General features: G+C 36.4%; 1 protein-coding gene across 3 annotated transcripts in view; it reads right to left on the bottom strand.

Annotated features, from left to right (window-relative positions):
* Positions 1-23,739, bottom strand: part of PPP4R4 (protein phosphatase 4 regulatory subunit 4) — a 58,204-nt gene that overhangs the window by 27,386 nt on the left and 7,079 nt on the right. Inside the window, exons 3-6 of one of the 3 annotated variants that reach the window (XM_066552173.1) lie at positions 8,888-8,990; positions 2,005-2,152; positions 1,237-1,310; positions 145-251 (exon numbers count right to left, since the gene is read on the bottom strand). In XM_066552173.1, coding sequence (XP_066408270.1) covers positions 145-251; positions 1,237-1,310; positions 2,005-2,152; positions 8,888-8,990 — 432 coding nt within the window. Of the gene's footprint in view, positions 1-144; positions 252-1,236; positions 1,311-2,004; positions 2,153-4,338; positions 4,437-8,887; positions 8,991-23,739 lie in introns of those variants that run through there. The other 2 variants (XM_066552174.1, XM_066552175.1) reach the window with 2 other exon arrangements.

The raw sequence follows: 23,739 nt of genomic DNA, 5'->3' as shown, positions 1-23,739 counted from the left end.
TAGTTAAATAATGAAAAGGATCTGTGAAAAAAAAAGTATTTCATTTTTGCAATGAAGTCTACTTTTCTTGTAGTAATTTGTGTCCACTAACAGAGAAATACTGGTTTACACTGTAGAATGAAAATACATTGACAGTCTACTTACATATGAGCTTCAAATTTGTTAGCTACTTTTCCCATGATTTTACAACTAACTAAGCGGGACTGAAGTGTTGGAGAAAGCTGTGCTTTGGAAACAAGTGGATTCAGAATCTACATGGAAAAAAAAAGAAGGCATATGAGTGGAAAAAATTGTGAGCATCAAATAAAGTATTCCTCTTCTTAAAAAAAAATCTACAAAAACATATCCCAAATGTCATTAACCTTTTCACTGAATTAATCAGTACTAGCAATAATGGCACTTACGCATATCAATAGTCAATTCTGTTTAAATTACATATTTTAAATTACATTGCAATTAGATTTTGAAGATGACTAGAATAATTTCTCTGTGTGTGTTCCAACCTTATGTTTTACCCTTTATAAGTTGAATTTTTAAACAGTTCTGAATTTCACTCTTATTTTAATGAGGATTTCTATACTACACAAATAATCGTTTATTTAAATCTCCATATTGTTTTAAATTATAAAAACAGTCAATATGTCTGTTGCAAAGCTTTTGAACTTAACAAAATATGAACACTCAAAAGTGAATAAATTAGCTGACTAAAGGGGACTGGCATTATAGCTTAGTGACAGATTTTCTTCTTTCTTTCTTGAGCTACACAGTGAAAAATGAAGAGTGTTTGCAGTGCATTAGAGTTTTGGTACACCAAGAACTACTGAAATACACTAAGCAATAGATCTCCAGCATTCAGTTCCATTTAGCAAATATTGGAATTTTAGTCCAATAGTAAAAAAAATGTAGTTTCTTCATGAAGACATAGATTGAGATACTAACCTGTAAACCAAAACAGGGTGCAGGAAAACATCTTACTGAGAATACAAAGTGCAGTGGAAATGTTACAGTGGAGTGTAAATAAGTGTTAACCTTATTTGCTGAAGAACACTACGTTTTTTAAGGTGACCTCCCTGTCTCGCTATTTCGCCCATTCATCTCTTACAGTGTGTTCCACAATCATTACCATTTTCACAGGTATGGAACTGCCACAAATCTGACTGAGGTGAATAAAACTTGCAAGGACATACAATCTTACAATCTTAATATTTTTTTGTGATCATAAGAAATTAGTATTACCTCATGTCTGACAGTTTCTTTTGGTAAAGCTTCTATTACAGCAAGAAGAGTTTCTAACCATGCATTGCTGACACCTGTTTAAAAGATATGAATTACATGTGATGTCTTATATTGTACATACAACAACTAAACAAAAACATGTACCAGTTTTACAAAATTTGTTCTAACTTTTTGCATGCATCTTCAAGGAGCTATGAATCTGAAAGCCACCATATTAACATTCAAGGCTTCAGAGTATGAAATAGGATAGGTAAGAAGCAAGGTCTGCCCCCATTTCCTTTCCCTTTCCAATTCCTACATAAAATTATTAACTACTCTAATTGCTTTATAAAGCTAATTTCCCTCATTTCATTCTTTTCTTATGCCCACTGAAACTTTCTAGTTGCACAACAGTCCTTTTCTTTCCTTTGTATTCTAAAATTAGTGTCAAAGAAATTAAGAAAAGATAATCAACACAGAAGAAATGTCAACCATCCTCCCTCCATTTTCTCAGCCGCAAAATGTTGGTACTTCAGGAGAAGCTCAGACTCAGAAACAAGTATGGGATTTAATCCTTCAGACAAAGTGAGAGGGGTTTTTCTGCTTCAATCAGAATTACATTTAAATATCAGTATGAAAGTGGTCATCATGCAAAAATCTTTCCATTCATGCAAGTCTAGATACAAAGTCACAGTGATTGCACTCACTGTTGACACAGTATTGTAGGGTCGCTAAGGAAACAAAACATGTAGAGGTCATCAGCCATCAGAGTGGCTGTGCAGCCCTGACCTGCATCTCTGTGTTCCAGGTTCTGGAGAATGATGTGTAGGAAGGAGTGGGAGTATGTATGAATGGACACCGACTCCTCTTGCAGAACAGTCAAAAAAGAAACAGCAGCTGTTAACTGCATTTCCACTCCTGCAACATGCAGAACCTCCTGTATAATTACAAATTATAACAATTTAGAGAGTGAGGCAGAAATGTACTGAAAGAACATCCAAATTTTTACATTCACTTTTAGAATTAATATGCAACAACCAGGATAAACTACAAAAATTGCTGTAAAATTATTTTCTCTTAATAGCAATTTATTGCAGAGATTATATTTTCTTATGATATATCATGAATCCTCTAAGAAAAAAAAGTTACTTTTAATATTCCTTGTGACTTTAAGTTTCATCAATGCAATGCATGGATTTTTCTACTTTACAAAACAAGAGGTAGAAACAGACCAGCCAACAATTGCACTCCTCTTGTTTATGCACATGAATTAAAAATAAGTATTTCATTCATTCATTCAGTAGGACATACTAAAATAGCAGAAGGCAATTTAAATTTCATCCCTTGACTAACATGGAATGCAAATAAAAAGTACATATATATAGTCTTAAGAATAAAGCAAGATCCACTAGAATATTTATCTAGCTAACTAAACATTTGTATTTCTGAGCTCTGACACACAAGAATGTCATTAATTAGGCAGTTTTTAAAATCATCCACTCAGAAGTTAAACAAAGTTAATATGTTGAAGTGAAATGAAATATCACTATTTTTTTAAATTTAAAAACAGGCAATTTAAATTTTAAATTTCAGATTTATGCACAGACCTTGCAGGATGCAATCTTTGACACAGCATTCATTGTAAGTTTTAGTAACTGTAAATACCTGTCAACTAAGTGAACATTCTATTTGTTTACTTTTCTAAGTGTGTCTTTCTATTTCCTGAGAAAATAAAAAGTTCATTATTCTAATACTAAAGCATTACACTCATTTTACAAATTACTCCAAATTCAGTAGGAGTCTAAAGCCCATACTTCCTACTTAGCATTTTATATATGTGGTTTTTTAAACTGCTTGATATGAATAGTGTTTTCTCAGATCACTCACCAAAAATCAAAAATAAGCCAAAATTAACTGAAAATAATAATAAGCCTGGATCAGATTAAAAAATATATATTCATTTTGCAGCTAAGTGCATAGTTGCTAATGGATTGTACTCTTCACTGGGTTACAAACTGTCTGCATGGCTGGGTCCCGAGTGTTGGTGAATGGAATTACATCCAGTTGGCAGCCAGTCACAAGTGGGGATCCCCAGGGCTCAGTGCTGGGGCCAGTCCTGTTTAATCTCTTAATTAATATCAAGGCCAAGGCCAATGGTTTGAGGTTCAACAAAGGCAAGCACTGGGTCCCACACCTGGATCACACAAACCCCTGAGTGCTACAGGCTGGGGACAGAGTGGCTGGAGAGTGGCTTTCCTCACTCAAAGGCTGGTCAGGCACTGGAACTGGCTGCCAGGGACGTGGTGGAACCACTTCCACCATTCCTGGAAATGTTCAAAAGACACCTGGATAGGGAACTCAGAGACATGGTGAAAATGGTGCTGCTGGGTAAACAACTGGACTTGATAATCTTAGTGTTTTTCCAGATTTAATGATTCTATGACTCTAAACATTGCATATCAGAGGTATTTTACTGAGAAAATAGTTTGTAGAGAACATCTGAGAAATTACTATTTGACTTGGTATAAAATAAGTTCTCATTCTACAAATGTCGAACCATTTGTACATACAACTGTACAATTATTAGCTATTTCAAGGAGAACAATAACTTATCTTTCAAAACCCATCCCAGTTTACAACGATGTTTCTTTCTCAAAGGATTCTGTGTGTCCTTGCTCCCACAAATGAAAAAAAGAAACAGCACTGTGCTGCTTTCCAACAAAGTATTTGCATTCAACACCTATGGAAACCACCTTCTTCTTATTTCCACAGACTCTGACCTTGTTCCACCACTGCTCTTACAGCCACAGCCAAAAAAGAATAAGAACACCTACCAGTTTTGTATTTTGAATATTTTTGGGATCAGAATACATGTCCATACTTTTATGGGATTCTGGCTTAAAATTTGTTCAAAAAAACATCACCAAGAGAACCAAGAGAACTATCCACACACTGTAGATTCTAACACAGCAGTGTAGACCAGAAATTTACGGAGCAGTGCCAGGTTAACAGTTGGACTTGATGAACTTAAAGGTCTTTTCCAACCTAAATAATTCTGTGATTCTATGAATTCAGTTTTCCGTACATATTTACTTTGTACTCAATACAAACAGGGTTACTTACCAACAAACAAAGTTTCCAAATAGTCTCCTCCACTGATCCACATAACTCTGGATAGTCATGTGTGAGAACACATTCTCTGGATGTGCCTCCTCATGGACCTCGGGAGACATTGAAATATAAATTTCTAGACTGCTTACACACCTGCCTGCACTGATGTTTACACTCAGAACTATACAGTTCTGCATTTGGAAAAGCATGGGTCTCCTCTTTCCATTTTCATACAACCCAAGCTGAGTAACTTAAATTTACTTAATATAAATTTATTTATTTAGAAAGTAATGTATTTTTCTACACATGGATAGTCCAAAAATTTTCACTCCAAACTAAAAAAGCTCTCCCTGTCTATCTTATTCAGACAAGCATTAAGTATTTAATGGAATTTAAGGGTATTAACATGTTCTTAACTATTCTAATGTCTACAAGTTAAACTCAGGCCTCAAAGCGTAAAATTTAGAAAGCCTAGTTTATGCCATTAATTGGAAAAAGGAAAATTCATCTCTAGTTTAAATGAAGATTTTCTCCTGCAACAACAGAATTCTCTTGAAAGAATGCTGCAAGCAGAGACATAGTCAAATCATTTTAGTAATTGCATTGGTATGATAGAAATTTTAGACTAAAAGACTAAGAGACACAGAAATAATGGAGATTACAGAAGTTGAAGGATATAATGAGAATGGACTTTGAAATTAATGTACAGTATAAGGAAGGATAAAAATCACCCCACCTTTTCTTAAACCATAAAATCAGCTACAGAAAAAAAAGCTTTCAAGAGGAGGCTGATATATTAGGAAAATAAGTAACTCTGAGAATTAATTTGGAATTAATGAGACAACATTGAATAAAGCTTGATATATACACGACAACAAGAATAATCATAGTTTGCTGCAATCACAGCATTTGGAAAAATCTTATTAGTTATTCAGATAGACACCTGCAATCTCCCTCCATCACTTTTGGTTGCAGAGCTCAAAGATGGAAAGCAGAAAAAATACTATTAACATCATTTGAAAAGAGCCATTTTGTGCACAAAGAGAAATGCTTTTAAGAATGTCTAAGCTTTGCCTAAATCTGCATTTCAATGACTTCGAAGGTTCATGAGGAGGTGCATGCAGAAATCCAGAGTGGGCTTCTCTATGCAGAAGAACACATACAAGGATGCAACTTCATTTAAACAGCAGAATTTTAAAAGAAAACTTCCTAATCTCATTCCTACATTAACATCTAAATTATATACTGTATGTTTGTTTAAATAGCATAACCAAAATACTGACACTTAATTCAATGATTACTTATGTATGTCACATTTATTGGTGTATTGATTTTACTCATCTCAAATCTAAAATATGTTAATCATATAGTGTCTTTGACACAATTTTAATTTAACTAGATTTCACAAAATGATAAGCAATTAGCATACACCCATTTCTATATTTCTAGAAGTAACCATTTTTATCAATTTTTTCACAAATGAAATACAAATTTGCAATGTATTCAGACTGAACATTCCTTGTATTTATTTCTTTCTTCATCTGCCTTACCCTCAGCTCTAATAAAAACATTAATTTTGCTTTGGGTATCTGCAAGTATGCTAAATAAGTACACTGGTTTCCTTATGCAATTATATGGTAACAATACCTTCAAAGAAACAGCCCTCTGAAACTATTACACAATTCATTTTTCATGTGCCAATTTGATTTCACAAATGATTACTCCCAAGCTAAAGAAGTAAAACCAAGTGCAGTAATTTAAATCAGTTTATTTCCCTGCAATGGCAGACCACATTTGCAAGACTCTAAGCGCAGTGGAGTTCAATTATGCTTTTACAGACTATAAAAGTTTCCATTTAATGGTCAGAATGATTCCTCCAATAAAAAACAAGGTTAAGAAAAAAATAATAGGTCAAATTAATGATGTCAAACACTGTTTTGCAATTAAAAGTGCAGTGCACATGGTTACAACATCACTTTACTTCTACTACAGATAAATTATATTAGATAACAGAACACCATTGAAGGACTGGCTTTATAAGAGCAATGGCACAGAAAGGAACTTAATTCATACACATTCCACAACATTTCAGTTTATAAAGCTTAAACTTTAAAGGAACTATTGGATTTAGACTGACCTCATTATATTTTACTTTTTTACCTCTGTCTGGAGCCCATTAGCTTAGGTTTCATTTAATTTATCATCTAGGAAGACATCCAGTTTGGGTTTAAATTATACTGTAAGATGAAATCCACACTACGTTTCTCAGTAATTTGCTCAAAGATTGATTGCATTCATTATTAAAGTTGTCTGCTTCATTTCAAATATTTCTATCTTCAGTTCCTACTGCTTCTTTCTTCCTATACTGTTTTCAGTTGAATGTCTTCAATATTACACAGGAAGACACTTTTACAAAGTAACTAAGTACAGCCTGATCAAATATCACACTGAGATCCAACTTCCACTGTACAAATACTTTCCTATTCATGCAAATGATTATACTTCCAAATATTTTCTTCATCCCTAAATAAAAAATTTAAAGCTAGAATCAAAAACTGTATTCCCATACTAGACTTTTTATTGAAGACAGGGCAAGACCAGCATTTCTCTACAGCCTGAAAAAATAAAGGTAGAAAATCCCTAGTGTTTCTTATTACTCCTTAATTTTAGGAAGAATTCTACTCTCAAAGTAGAAGACTAGAGGTAAAAAATGGATTCGGTACGGTAAGCATAAAAAAACCAAACCAACTTTTCTTGAAGCCAGTAGGTTGGTTTAGAAAGACTGCATTACATATGTCAGGTTAATTGGTGGTTGTAACTGCAGATATTTGGTGCAAGTTGAAGGGTTACCAATTACTTTGCAACTTCAAGTCATTTTTCTCAAAGCACTTTTACACTCATACATATTCAGCAAATGCCTATTGACCTGCATCTCATAGTGCAGAATGTAGCCAGAAGTACTTCAATGTTTTCTAAATCATCGGTCAGTCTGTACCAATCCTTAGTCCTGAGAAGAGCTATTTCTTGACCATTTGCTGAATCTAAATAATCAGATAAAAGTTGAAACAGCTCCTTTTAAGAAACAAAATTCTCCTGAGATCAGGACAGGCCATTTCAGGACATAACATGAAGTTGAGAGGTGATGTCTGATATTCACAGAATGCTTGAAGGCTGGAAGGCTCTTCTGGAGGGCATTTTCTCCAATCCCCCTGATCAAGCAGGGCCAGTTACAGCTGAGACATGCCCAGATTGCCTTTGAATACCTCCAAGGAGGAAGACAACAACATCTCTAAGCAACTTGTGCCACTGCTCTGTCACCCTCACAGTGAAAAAGTGATTCCTGATGTTCAGAAGAAGGCTCCTGTGTTTCTGTTTGTGCACATTGCAACAGTTGCAGTTCTGTCACTGGGTACCATTGCAAAGAGCCTCTCTCTGTCTTTGCTTTGTCAGGTATTTGTATACATTGATAAGGCCTTCTCCAACCCTCTTCTTCTGCAGGGGTCCTAGGGGTCATTAGCATTATTAAGTTTTACATTTGCATTTGTGATTTAGTTTGTTCTTATTTGGCCAAGGTGCTCCTAAAACCACACCTTAAACGAACTTGTACATTTCTTCTGGGTACTTATCTGGGATGGAGTGGAAATATGGAGACAGGTATGTTCTTCACAATCACATAATCATAGAATAGGTTGGGTTGGAAGGGACCTTTAAAATTCAGCTAGTCCACCCCCCTAGCAATGAGCAGGGACACCTTCCACTAGACCAGGCTGCTCAGAGTCCCATCCAGCCTGACCTTGAACATTTCCAGGGATGGGGCATCCATAACTTCTCTGAGCAATCTTTTCCAGTGCTTTACCATCCTCATGTCAAAGAATGTATTCCTAACATCTAGTCTGAATCTATCCTTCTTTAATTTAACCCCATTGCCCCTTGTCATATCTCAAAAGGCACTGCCAAAAAGTTTGTCCTCATCCTTTTATAAGCCCCTTTTGAAGAACTGAAAAGTCAAAATAAGATGTACCCAGAGCCTTCCCTTCTCCAGGTTAAACAACCCAAATCTCCCTTAAAAAACATATCTCTATATAAAATTACTGTACAACGTTACATGGTCAGCATGCATTTATCGCAACTAGCAGTGACTTACTAAAAATGTGGAGGGTAGAACGTGAAATTGCACAGACTAAAAGCAAACTATACTCTTCTGGACAGCACCATGAAGATCTTAATGTTTGGATGAAAGGGGTTTCAGAACATCAGAATCGACCATTATGACTCGATAGTCCTCAAAAAGAATTCTCAAAAAAGCTGTCAAAACACTGGTAAATCTTTTAGAACATTTAAATAGTACTAATTCTGCTTTTGTTTTTCCCTGTCATAACAATTTTTAAAAAAACTATAATGCCTGTAATACTTTGTAAGTTCAGTGAATTAATGCAGAAGACCTACTGGACATACACCTCCTAGAGACTGAGTTTGCAATAAAAGTGGATTTTTTTTTCTTTTTTAAAATAATTAAACTGGCAGAAAAAGATACATTCAAACCTCAACACACAAAACTTACTCTGACTTTTGGTAAAACCCGACGAAGTGTTTCTGCAGGATTCTGTCGCATAAGGACTGGAAGATTTGCCACCACACTTGTTCCTTGGATATCCTGACCAGAACTTACAAAAACATAAACATACAATACATTACTCACTATGATGATTACAAGCTCATGGCTTTCATTAGAAAACAAAACAAAACCAAGAAGAACAAACCTACACTACTCAGGCTTTTCATGCAAGCAATGAGGCTTTTTTTTTTTCTTTTTTTAAATATGTGGTAGAAGACCACGTTTAAAAAATCAACCTATCAAGCTATTATATATCATTTCCTACATGGAATGTTTTAAATTTTAGTGTAGCTCTGCATAAAAATGTGAAACTTTTGAAAGATCTTTTCAAACCAGATGATCAAGGCAGTGGTTTCATGGAATCTTTTGCCTTATGGCAATACAAGGGATAAACCATAGGAAGGGGGCAAATAGAAGATATACATGAAAATAACAAACAGGGTGCAGCATTTTACCAGAAACCTACCATTATATCCTTTTTGTAGGGAAAGCAGTCAGATGTATAGTCATATGCACACAAACATGATTAAAAAAGGATGTAAAAAACTTGGTTAAATTACAGACCTTGTACCTTTCTCCCCATTCTGTCTCACTCAATGGCATCCCACAATTGAAAAAGGAAACAAACAAAAAAAAAAAGCAGGATGGGAAGGAAATGGTAGGCAGCAATGAAAAAAAGTATGAGGTGAAAAGAAAAATTACTCAAGTAGATCAACTCCTAGAATAGAATCAGAAAGCAAGAGGGTCTGGATGCCAAAATTAAAACTAAACATCAACACATCCTTTTCCTTTGGCAAGGCATGCATATCTTTGTGTTATCCAGTAGTAATGCAAAAAGCCAAGGTAACTTGGAGAAGATTTTTAATTTAAATTTTATTCATTTTGTATCAACATGGAAGAAACCCTAACTGCTAAAAAATGCAAACAAAATGCTACGCTTATCCTTCAAAACGTAAAGAAAAGGGAAGCATTTCCCTTTAAATCAGAAATTCTTAGTATCTGGCCTACTGCCAATTAAGAAAGTGAAGCAGGAGGCATTTCAACACCTACACAGTCTGTAATTTTCCAACTGCAGAAGATTTCTATTTCTACCAAATGAGCTGCACCACAGATTTTCTTTAAATATCAAAAACTCCAGAATTATAGTGAATTATTGCTAAATGCTCAGCCGTACACATTTTTGTACTAATAAACAAATTAAAATAAATCCTGTATCTTTTCTTCAGAGTCACAATAAGCTCAGTGTTTTGAAGGCACTATTCCTTTATTAACAGTGCTAACTATAGAAGAACACAACAGAGCCCTATACTTAAAAGCAATTCAGCTCAGCCTCTTTTGTGCTAGCAAAATCCACACACCATTTAAATATAAAACTTCAGGACTCATCTTCTGAGTTCATCCTACAGGAGATCCCAGTGATTTAGCAATGATGGGAATCCTCATGCAGGGAGGGAAGCTCTCAGGCCCCAGTGCTCCTGCCCAAATACTTCCTTCCTCTGCAAAAGCAGCTGCTTCCTGCTGGACAGTGGTACCAGACCTGGCCTAACTGTAAGACCCCTTGTAAAGCAGTTTTCAAACACTTCTCAAGCACAAGCATAGCACTAAGCCTTCTCCTTCTAGCTCCTGCATTTGCTTTTACTTATTTCTTTTACCATCATAAAATGAAGTCCACATAATCATTGTGATTTCTTGTGACTGAAGCAAATCCTCCTAGAAACCATTTCCAAACATTTGAAGGACAGAAATGTGACTGCGAGCAGTCAGCCTGGATTTGTAAAGGGGAAGTCAATCCTGACCAGCCAAGTTGACAACATGTGACTGGCTGAGAAGGTGGAAGTTGTTTAACTTCTTTTAGCAAGGCTGCTGACATTGTCTCCCATCATATCACCATAGAGAAACTGATGAAGTACAAGCTGGACAAATGGAAAGTGATGTGGACTGAAAACTGAGTGAACTATTGAGCCCAAAGGGCTGTGATTAGTGGCAAGGGAGCCATCCACAGGTGGTTTACCTCATAGTTTACCTTACTGGGGGCAATAAAGTTTTCATTAATGACCTGGACGATGGGACAGTGGGCACCCTCAGTATGCAGATGACACAAAACCAGGAGGAGGTGTTGATAGACCAGAAGACTCTAGTGACTCAACAAACTGGAGAAACAAACCAACAGGGATCTTATGTTCCAGCAGCAGGAAACACAAGTTCTGTAGCTGTGGCAGAACAGCCCCATGCACCAGTAGAGACTGGGGGCCAGCCAACTGGGAAACAGCCTGGCAGGAAAGGGCCTGGGGGTCTCAGTGGACACAAAACTGAGCTGGAGGGAAAGGCAACTGACAGCATCCTGGGCTGCACTCAAGAGCATCACCAGCAGCTCAAGGAACATGATTATTCTTCTCTATTCAACAAAAGAATCTCAGACAGGTGGCAGTGAGTTCATTGCAATATTTGCGCAGAAGCTTAGACAAAAGGGATTTTTAATCTTGAGAAGAGAAAGCTTGGGGGCCTTATTTGACATGTATAAACTCTGATGTGAGACAGTAAAGAAGACAGAGGCAGATTCTTCCCAGCAGTGCCCAGTGATAGGATGCAAAACAATGAGAACAAATTCAATACACAGGAAATTCCACTTAAACCTTTAAAAACCCACAAATTCTTCTGTGTCAGAGTATTCGAATATTGGAAAGAGTTGCCCACACAGGTGGTGCAGTCTCTATCCATAGGACTCAAAATCCTGCATTCAAGACAAGACTCTGAATACATTGCCACTAATTGACACTACTTTGAGCAGGAAGATGATCTCCAGAGATCCCTTCCCACTATACTACGATTTTATTCAGGGTATGTGTTGCCAATTTTGCAAATTTTCATGAAGCTCAAGGAAGACAATAAGATTTCTTATATTAATTTTAAAAGCATTTTTAAAAACAGATTCTACAAGGTAAGAACAAAGAAAATTTTAAAAGTCCCAGGGTACTGAATTAGAAACATTGCTATTTGGAAATGGATGGAAGGGCTACTCCTTCGGCAGCATGAAGAATTGAAGATCAGTCACGGAAAGTACTGCAAGACAATATTATCACAAAGGATTTTGAAAAAGAAAAGACAGATTTACATTTCTCTCTCCTTCATTCACACTAGCCTACAAAACACAATGGCAGGAGCAGAATACAGTCCTTTAAAGAAGACTGAGGTACAATGTTTACCCAAGCTCTAACTGAAGCTCTGTTTGTGTAGAGGCTTTTCTTTCACACTGGGGCTAACTGCACCAGTTTGGCAAAAGTGATTTGTTAAATAGCCATTGTTGAATCAACAACTCAAATCTGTGTTCTGTGTAAACAGAAGTTCTGATGAGTGGCTGCAGGGAATTACAGCGTTAACTCAACACCCCTTAAGTGACATTATTTTCAGTGCAATATTCTATAACATTCTATGTTGGTCCAAATCTGAATTTGTTGAAGACAGAAGTAAAAATTTAGCAACTTCAATGAGTGAGGGATTAGAACACCACAATTAAAAAAAAAAAAGATTAAAGCATTCAGTAACTAACTGGGTATTAGGAAAATGAAATTCACAAACACTCAAACCTGAAAAAGGGTGTCCACAGTTGTGGGAATCTTTGGACACATTCATAATTCATCTGTACAATGTCTTGAGCAATGTGAGCTAACATCAAATGGCATCAGACTTGGAAGCTGGCTCTGCTTTAACCAGGGCATTGGACCAAATGACTTCCAGGGGTCCTCAACCACCTGAACTATTTTGTGACTGGGATTCATAAATCCTAGACTTAATTTCCTATTTGTATAAAAGCTCAGTATCTGACAGGATTTAGCCTTTTCAGAATTATTCCATTTCAATTCTCCCCCCAGGATTTCTGTTTTCCTGTGCAATCTACAGTTGCCAAGGCAAACTAGAAATCCAGATAAATATTTCTGTCAATAACATAAAGGTGTGTGGCTCATAAGACTTCCTTTGAGAATCATCTTCAGTTTATTGTGAAAAATCTACATGGTCTATATATTAAATAAGAAGAAACTAATCTGATTTTAGTACATATCTGAACTTACACCACTACATGTGAAACTTCTGTTGTAATTAAAGTAAGAATCGAAACCCAAGATTTAGCTGTACAGTAGTTCTGTATTCATAGCAACCTTGTTTACCAGGATAGGTTTGGTCAACTGAAGTCTCTTATTTTTGCTTCCTTGCTGAATATCTGTCAAAGAGAGAAATTAGAATTTCTAACTCATACAGATACCCCCTTCTGTTTCTGAACCAAACCAAATACATTATAATGACACAATAATTTTGTTCTTCTTAATATCATCAGATCCATGAGTTTATACATTAATTATTATGAGTAAAAATTGAGCTTTTCTGCCTTGAATTTTAAGAAAAATTTCAAGAATGTAAGTGTCTCAAAGGAACACGTTTTTCCTCTCAAATATTACCTCAATATAAACATTACAATATCCTAGAAGATAAATGTTTCTTCTTCCTTAGAGGACTTATAACACGTATTGCATTTTATATGATTTCTAGGTAGAATTCATTTTGGCATTTTTTATTTTGAGTCTGAATGTAAAAAGTAAAGCTGGTCTTTTTACTTCAAGATCAAGATAATGCCATTTCCCATTCCTAGGTGATACAGCAAAAATGAGCTATGAGCTGGTATTATCTTTCATTCTGCCAGTCTTCGTTCACTGACCCAGAATTTATAATTTTCACATTCAACCAGATTTGTCATGTTCACAGCATGCATTATGTGTTATAAGAAGTCTTCTGAAAAAGTACAAGGCCTGTAATTTTTCTAAACTGAAAGTGAAAAAAAAATCACAGATGCTAACAGAATTCTAGAACGGTAAATTACTTCTGTTGACCTAAATTTGTCTTATAGTCTAATTTAGACACAGGATATCTTTTCATTCTCCAGTCTTATTTTTTCTATCAGTATACTTCATTCACACAGAAAGGAAAACTTTAAATGACCTAATAAGTGCTAAAATCTACTTAGAGTCTTCTTCAGTTTGTGGGTCTTACCTGTGTGGAGAATTATAAACACCAGTTCCCAAAGCTTGCCCTTCATTACTCTGTGTATTTCTATCATGCCTTCTCAGCCTTTCTGACTATAGCATATTCCATCTTGAATCAATTCCATACTTCTTTTTTCATAGCAACTATAATCTAACAGTCCTAGAAGCTGATGAGAATTTTTTTTAAAAAAGAAAGCTGTAATTGTACATTTCAACCTCTCCTTTCTAAACTGACTCACAGGTCTAAAAAAATTGTTTATTTCTTCAAGATTTATTGACAGCTCTAACAGAAGCTGCCACTTCACCTCAACCCTTGCTATGAGTCTCTTCAATCATTTAAAAACAAATTATGCTATGCTAAATCCACTTGCAATTCCTCTGCATGCTATTAAGAAAAGCACATTAAAGGTTAGGAAAGCAACTGTTAACTGGTTTCTGCCTGTATCTGCTTGGCTTCATAAAAAAGTGCTTTCTGTATTTGCAAGAGTTGAAGACAATGGTAAAAGCCTGAATAAGCCTAGCCTTTTAGAATCAAAGTAGAACTTCTTACTAATCTTTCAAAAAATTCAAACTTTTTAGAATAGGCTTATAATCCCCATAACAAAATCCCACTAACAGTAGAACACAGACAAATGGTAAACAAAACATACTTTGTGCATGAGTTGATCAGCCTTTTTCAAAATCACAGGGACTGGGTCAAAAGAAAATGCAAATATAAAAGAATCATAAAGACACTAAAAAAAAAACTGAATACAGAATGAAACTACAGGGTATTAGTACAGTGATTGAGTGAAAATCCACAAGAAAATAAAAATAAAAAATGCTAAAGAGAGTGTTTGAAGCTTTTGATCACAGCATTTTCCTCATATACAAGAAAACCATAACTAGATATCTTAGATATACTTTATATAGACATCTATATATTGTAAGTAGATAGGCATTATATCTAGTAATACAAGCTTAGCTTATGTTCTAAATTGATAAATATAGGAGTCAAATTGTGAGCACTGAAAAATATATCTAAAATTTTAGAAACAATTTGAAGTTTTAGCTGTAGAAGCAGCCAAGGAAATTAACTGTGAGCTCAGAATGACTTTCAACAGTTCATATTAAATTTCTATCAAATTACTGCTGTAAGGGCCTGATGACTCAAAAGAAAAAATAATTAGGAAATGAAGATGAGCAGTGAACTTACTCCATATAAGAGCTAGATTTTAGACAAGTTAGAAGTGGAAAGCTTTGCTGGTTCACATTCTATTCATTACTCAAGGAGTATACATAGCTTCAATACTCATACTTTCAAGTAATTTGGACTCCTATTTTCAAGTATACTCATATTTTCAAGTATATTGGACAGCTCCTTCAGACTGATGCAGTTCCAGGCATCAGCAATACAGCCTCAAACAGCTGACTCTAGTGCTGCTTTCTCATGTATCAAAAGCAACCATAGATCGAAGGCAGCTTTCTGAGGCAAATACACAAATAACTAAAAACTGCTTCAATTTCAAGCTGTTCCTGATTCATGTTATGTCAAAAAAAAAAAAGTGTTTTACTTGCTTTATGTTCACTTTGGAAAGTAGGATAAAATTCAGCTACTTAATTAAATAGAAGAGTTAGAGTCATGTCTCTCAAACAAACATAACATTTGTTCCATGTTGGAGTGGACAATCAAACCAGGTAATACATTTAACATAATAAATTGAAGTAGTGACACAAATCTTTCAAATTTCCAGCTCTCTGACAGAATAATTTCAGACAGTAGATAAAAACAAGCATTACATATACAGATAATTAATCCATATCTGCATTCTTTATAAAACCATTATCAGCACACCATCAGAATCCTCCTACCTACCTGCAATGGTTTGGCCTGGGGAACAGTTAATTTTCTCCCCAGTGGCTGGTACAGGGCTGTGGTTTGGATTTGTGCTGAAGACAGGGTAGATTATAAAGAGATGTTTTTGTTATTGCTGAGCAGGGCCTACACAGAGCCAAGGCTTTTTCTGCTCCATGTTAGGGAGGAGACTGGAGGTGCATGGGAGATTGGGGGGAGACACAGCCAGGACAGGTGATCCAAACTGACCAAAGGGATATTCCAGACCATATGGCATCATGCTCAGTATATAAAGTGGGGGGGAAAGGAGGAAGGAGGGGACATTTAGAATGATGGTGTTTCACTTTCCAAGTCACCATTACACACGATGGGGCCACGCTCTTCTGGAGCTGGCTGAACACCTGCCTGTGGGAAGCAGTGAATTTGCTTTGCTTTGCTTGTGTGCATGGCTTTTGCTTTCCCTAATAAATTGTTTTTATCTCAGCCCACAAGCTTTCCAGCTTTTACCCTTCTGATTCTCCCCCAGTGAGTGAGTGGCTGCGTGGGGGCTTGGCAGCTGCCTGGGGTTAATCCAAGTCACTACTCAATTATGTTTAGGTAACTAGTAGTCCTAGTAACATTCCCTATCTTCGAAATCACTAAAATAATCTTAAATAGCCTTTTGCTACACTATTTTTTCCTCACATATTAGCTTATTTTTTTAGTGATACAGTTATCCCAGAAAGAGTTTGACGTTCTGCAATGGAAAGAATAAACAAAAACATTTACCAGTAATTCCACCCACATTTACTAAAATTAGTCCAGAACCATCTCTGAAGAAAAGAATATCTCTTTCCTTTGAATACATATCAAATATGCTCAGCTGCATAGATCCTTCACAGCATATATTCAGTGTTAAGCATCAGAATTTCTGGCTTATGTATTTACTATGTTGATATCAATATCATTCTATGGAAGAAAAATTAACACAGAAGAAGAAAAATTATTTTAAAAAGCATCCATTGGTACAATACTATTTGCATGCCATTCCCCATGGTTTGTTTGTTACTGAAGAAGAACTTTAACTGATCACTGAAAGGTTTGGGACAATCAATCTTTAGTCTAAGCTCATGGTGTAGTATTAACACAATATATTATTTTCATGAACAATACTTTTGTTAGCTATGTGAAGAGGCATCCATGCAAATGGATATTGACTGGCAGAATTTGCCATACACACAGCCCACAGTGCTGAAGCTATCAATGTTATTCTAGTGCATAAAGAACTCCAAAGTTCTATACAACTTCCATTGGGCCAACATAGTCTTTAGAGATGTCACAAAACCCATCTCAGTTGGTATTCACTGTGCAGTCCCCTGAAAATAATGAGTTTAAGGCAAACCCCCAGTCGCAGCAATGAAGGCAAAGAAAATGAAAGTGAGAAAGGGAAAGGAATAACATTTGGGGGAAAATACTCCCAACACCCTTTACCAAAAGGCAGGTAAAGCGAGTCATGAACATCTCAAATGACCTATCAAGTACTAAACTCTAGTTAGAATCTTTTTCAACTTGTGGGTTTTATGGGTGGGGGACATTATACCCAACAGATCAAAAAGCAGCCACATTCCAACCGTTCATTTAAAAAGACCAAAACCACCTTCTTCATTTAATAAGGAAGATGAGATACTGAAGAAATTTTTACTTAATGCCCTCAGAATTTGCAATAAATATGTAAGATACAAAGATCTGTATATCAATTTTATTGATCTATCTACCCTCTAACACATCATTCTCAAACAGATGGGAAAGTTTAAGTGATCAAAGCACAAGTGTATTTATCCACAATAAGAGTTGATTTTTACATACCAGTATGCATCTAATGATTTATTACAAACTTATGGTGCAAGTATTTTCTTGCAATACAACAAGCATGCACAGTTCAAAAGAATTTACAAGTAACCCTTAAAATACACTTAAGTTTGCTTTACATGGTGATAAAAACAAGAAGAAATAGATACACTCTTGGGTTAAAACCTGTAGTAAATAAGCAGGTTAATTTTAAGTATCATTCTTTTCTGCATTGATTTAGTGACTATCAATTGCTGCAGTTGGAAAAAAACAAAAATAAAATTGAATCTTGCCCTGAATGTAACTAACTATAGTCTAACTAACTTCTAGTTCCCAAAATGGCAGAGAAATAGGTGTCCTAGTCCTGAGCTTTGAAATGAAAGTACATAAAAGAGATTAACTGTTTATAACAGAAAAAGTTTGGTGCAAGCAGCAATCAGGCAATGACTCATGTTTTGCTATTTAATATGGACATAAATCCTCCCCCTCAAAAAGCTCAGTTACAATTTCAGCAGTGAAAATGGGATCTGTTCTGTTTCTCCATTTAAAGATAGGATTTTTATCTCCAAGCCTGCCCAAGAATGTAAGCAATATTATCATACAAAAAAGTGTATTAAAGCAGACGCCTTTCACATTTCTCTTTTACATATGTTTATTCTGCTAGAAACAATACAATCAACACTTATTTACAACAAAAATACAATTAGCATGTTTAAACCATTTTCCTTCTGTTCCTAGTTGAGCCTTCTCAATATATGCTTGGTAACAGAAGTTACCAAGCAATTTCACTAAGGAGGAAGAAAAAAAAGCCAGTATATACACTTCAGGAAATCTGACCACAAGCTGGTCAGCTGCACTTCTCATGCAGCACAGACAAACAGTAAATCATCCTATTTTGTAGGCATAAACTACTGCAAGCAAAATGCAACAGTTTTATTGAGTGCAACATCACTTCTGCTGTGCAGTTCATATCAATTGTGTTATCAAATGCTTTGATCCACCTGGAATCCAACTTTCCTTGTCTATTCCAACTGATAAAGAGAAATGCTTCGGAATTAAACAAGCAGCTTTGAACAGCCTTTATTTAATTGTAGCATAAACTGGTGGCTCCAGTGCTTAATGTTGTTCTTTGTTGTTCAACAATAGCCATGGGGAGGCAACAGGGGTGGGGAGAGAAAGAAGCAAATTGATACCTACCCAAATTAATTTACTGGTTTTACTTCAAAAAATGTTGAATTTTTACTAGAGGCATAATTGAAAATTTGGACACAAAGCTACTTGGATAAACAAAAGTCCTCCAAGATTTTCTGTTTATACCTTTTCTCTTAGACTATCACATAAAACCCCGTGGAAACCTATGCAATTTTATTTAAAGTTGCATTGCTTTGCCATTTAAAAAACTAAAAAAAAATTATAACATTCTGATTTAAGATAGATTTCGGAAAGAAAAAAAATATTTTTCCCCCCAACAATCAAACAGGAGATTTAACTCTAAAAACTTAAGAGAAAAATGCCCTAGGAAAAAATCCCATATTGGTCCATTTCCAAAGTTAGAAGTATTCTCTTCGGATGATTCTTGAAAAATGGATAAGGACAAGAAGAATGCATAAATTGCTTTTTCTCCCTATTTGAAAGAATGTAGGACCATGCTCTTTGAGACTGCAGCCTTTCTGCACCACTACACATCATATTGACTTAGCAATGTGGGTCACCTTCATTTATAGAATCTTACAAACATTGTCTTTTAAAAAAAAAATATCTGAAGTCTTATAACAAACTTCTGTTACTATACTCAGCTTGGACTCACACACACTTAAAATGATGGAATTCCATTCATGCCAGTTGATCTATCCCTGCATGCACACTGCCTACACCTGACTTTCTTATAGTAAATTCAATAACAAGTAGAAGAACGTGAAAGTTACATTACATAGAAACACTCAGGCTAAATTCACACTGTAGCATGTTTCTGTAAACAAAGCAACTGCAATTTTGGAATTATGCAATGACTAAGAAGGACTGTCTATATGTAGCCTGTCAGGAAAGGTAATATATAAGGGATAGATGGGCAAGACGTTTCCAACAACAGTTAATGAGTTCAGCAAAGCAGAGCAATTACCCTTGGTCCTGCTCTGAATTGATACAATTGACAAGGAATGACTCAGCTACACTGTACATGAGAGTTGTACACATTCTCACAGCCCACAGTCACGTAACATGGAATAAACAAAACTGCTGCTAGAACAACTGCTACCAAGATACAGGGACATATCCCAAGCCTGATATTTTTATTTCTTAACATTAACTCCTCACAGGGTAATGTTTTGCAAAGAGAAACATGCAGAAACATTTATCTGAATGTAAAAGAGGCTAAATAGGATAATTTAAATAAGAATACCTGCATCACCAAGAGTCCATTCAAATAATAACACCAATGTGAAACATCTGGTACTTTCTGCTTGTGTAAAAGTATCAGGCAGCAGCAAAAAAGCCTCAGACAGATGTATCCAGGAGATCTAGCAAAAGTTTTCAAGTGGTTCTTTGTCCCTTTCTTCATTCTGTTTAATTATCACTCTTACACCAGAAAGACATTTTTCTTCCAGATACAAGGGTGGATAGGCCACAGGGAATTAGCATTCAAAGGCAAAGATTCCATCTTGTCAAAGTTTGGTTTTCAAAGCCTGCAAAGGATACTGTTACTGTTCAGACTGCAAAGACACATCCACAACCTGATCTAGAAAGGTAAAGATTCACTGGGGTAAAGGAGAGAATCAAGATCTAAGATGCCAGTGACACATTAATTCTCAAAGGGTAAATTACAAGAAAAACTCAGTTATGAACAATTCCCATCAATGTGCTTTTGTATTACTGGTGTTTTTTAAAAAAACCTTGCCTGAGGACATAACTGTCTTTGGCTAGAGATGCCAGTTCTGGCATCAGTTTTTGAATCTGAAGTGACCTTATTCAGGTACAGTGTCCTATAATTGTGTATCATGAAAACAGTTCGTTCTTTAGCTGTAATATGGGTTTTGCCAGATTATGTCAATAGAAGCCCTTGCTATAGAAATCACTTCAATTTCCTGTTCTGTTTGTCCTCAAGAACTAAAGAGAACTTCTCTTACACAAAAAACTGCCCCTAAAAGATTAAATAAGATGTTCCTACCAATGTTGAAGATCTTCTCAATGAATAATGTAGACCTCTTTGAGTTGCTTAGTCTCAAGCCCAGTCTACATTCACATTCTGTTTCCACTGTGAAAAAATTTCTCTCTAAGTGATTAAATGATCCTGGTTTTGTTTCCTGTGACATAAAGCTTTGGGCTCCAAGGCTTGACAAAATCCAGGATAACTCAGTGCTGGCACTTAGAGTACCAGCTGGTGGAACAAGGAAAAAAACATTAATATTACTAAAGTTAACTCTAAAAATAGCTAAATGAACCATTATACAAGTTTACCCCAGAGAGCAGGATTAATTTTAAATCTCAACAAAGCTATTTCTTGTCTTGTTCCAAATTCTTCTGTCACAGCATATCTGCAAAGGCACAGATACAGGCCCAAGACTGCAGTCCTAGTTCCTGAAGTCCTAAAATTTTAATCAGAATTTCCCCTTAGTAAAACAACTTCACATAAAGTGTACAGTGTAGCAATATGAACCAATATATTTCAGAAAAGATTTAAACAGCCCTGAATGCAAAAATACAGGGTGTATCAGCACATCAGCACTAAGAGTCACTCTTCTGAGGAGTCTCAAGAGTACTCAGATGTTTTGGGACAGCTAGTGGTGCATGCTACTAACCTGCTTTTAGGGAAAGAGTGGCTGAATCGGTACTAACTCCTGTCTCTTCTTTGTGCTAGCAACATATGGAGTCAGAGTGCAGGGCCACGGAAGCATCACATCATGACATGTGAAGGGCTTCCAATGTCTACAACAAGGTAGTCCTCAAAACACCATAAGGAATTTGCAAGAAAGACATGTTCAGTAAATAAGGAATCAGTGGGATGTTCACATTTAGAGGATAGTGGTCATTGTTCCAGAGTCTCAATGGACATCAGTGATGAGTGGTGTCCCTGAGAGGTCCATACTGGGACCAGTGTCATTCAGTATCTTCGTTAATGGTGCAGACAAAAGGACTGAGTGCTGCCTCAGCAAATCTGCCACCAACACCAAGCTGAGCTTTGCTAGAACATCATGAGGTTTGACAAGACCAAGTGTAAGGCACTACACCTGGGTCAGGGCAAACCCTGGTATCAACACAAGCCAGGGGATGAACAGATCACAGCAGCCCTGCTGGGAAAGATTTGGGGGTGTTTGTGGGAGAGAGTCTGGATGTGAGCTGGCTACTACTGCACTGTGCAGAAGCCAGAAAGCCAATTCTCTCCTGGGCTGCATCCAAAGCAATGTGACCAGCAAGGAATGTGACTCTGTACCCTGCTCTCATGAGAGCCAACCTGGAGCGCTGGGTCAGGTTTCCTCAGCAGAGAAAGGACATCAACGTGTTTGAAGAAGGGTAACAAAGACCCTGTTCAGAGGAGGGTCACAAAGACAACTAAAGGGATGGAGCATCTCTCCTGCGAGGAAAGGCTTAGAGAATTGGAGTTGTTCAGCCTGGAGAAGAGAGCAGCCTCTTATAGAAGCCTTACAGTACCTAAAGGAGTCCTACAGGAAAGCTGAAAAAAGACTTCTTACAAGGGCATGTAGCAATAGGACAAAGAGGGATAGCTTCAAACTGGCAGTAGGTTTAAATTGAGTATTAGAAAGAAATTTTTTACTGTGAGGGTGGAGAGGCACTGGAAGAGATTGCCCAGAGCTCCCAACCCTGGAAGCACCTACAGCCATGTTGGATGGGGCCTTGAGCAAAGAGGCCTAGATGAAGGTGTCTCTGCCCATGGCAGGGGGTTGGAATTAGATGACCTTTGATCCTTTCTGACCCCAGCCATTCTATAAAAATTGACTAGAGATTTGTGTTTCAGTCACTAGCATACAACAGTCATTATTTTACAGGCTACTATCATGTGAAAGCATATTCAGACTAGCCAAAAATGGACAGCTCGATCTACTCTTTGAAGAGTCTATACCTTTGATGTATTCTAACACAAAATATTATACTTTCCCATCTACATAGATGCATTTCCAGGACCTGACAAAAACCAGTCCAATATTATCATCTCTTGCCAAAGCAGGCAAATGATAAAATTTAAATTAGTATTATTGAGCAAGGATTAGTATTATTGAGGAAGCTCCTTATGCGCACAAAATGTTTTTCATAAACACTTGGAACTTACTAAGGAAGGTGATATAAAGAAGAATTATGTTATTTATACATTAATTATGTGACATCTAAAATGAATTGTGCAACTGTTTAACCTATTTATTAAATGCCAGTGCTCATCCAAACAAAAACAAAAGAAACTCACTCTCCTGATGGGCGACAGGCTATTTATGTATGGGATACATCATGTAGGAAGAAAGAAATATGGGAAATATTTTGCTGGATATTCCTATGTCAAACATTTCTAGGAGAGGATGATAAGGTTTTCCTAGGACAACAGAACAATTTTTAGAAGAAAACCCACAGATTTTTCAACTGTGTTTGATATTCAAAAATATCAAGCTAGATAGTTTCTCCTTATTATGTCATGAGCAAAGATGCTCTGAAACACAAATAAAATTGGCATCTCCAGAGAAGAATCTGACAATACATAAGGAAGAGCTACCTGGTCTCACACATCACAGCTCAGGCAGACTTCCAAATCTCTCACAGAGCTGATCTCCCTTTCATGACCAGATGAACCATGTAGGAATGGTGTAGGGTGTGGGTCTTTGACACTGTTTCCCACATCTTTCTTCTGGAGAAGCTGACAGCTTACCACTCGGATGGGTGTGCTGTTGGCTGGCTTAAAAACTAGCTGGAAGGCTGGATGCAGAGAGAGGTGGTGAATGCTGCTGCATTCATTTGGCAGATGGTCACTAGTGGTGCTCCCCAGGGCTCAGTGCTGGTAACAGTCCTGTTTGATAACTTCATCAATGATCTGGACAGGGGATCAAGGGCACCCTGGGTCAGTTTGCAGATGACACCAAGTTTGGTGGGAATGTCACTATGCTGGA

This window comes from Molothrus aeneus, chromosome 6 (genome assembly GCF_037042795.1).
Source record: "Molothrus aeneus isolate 106 chromosome 6, BPBGC_Maene_1.0, whole genome shotgun sequence".
Taxonomy (NCBI): domain Eukaryota; kingdom Metazoa; phylum Chordata; class Aves; order Passeriformes; family Icteridae; genus Molothrus; species Molothrus aeneus.
The sequence above is the reverse complement of the archived record's forward strand: the minus strand, read 5'-3'. Positions and strand labels throughout refer to the sequence as shown.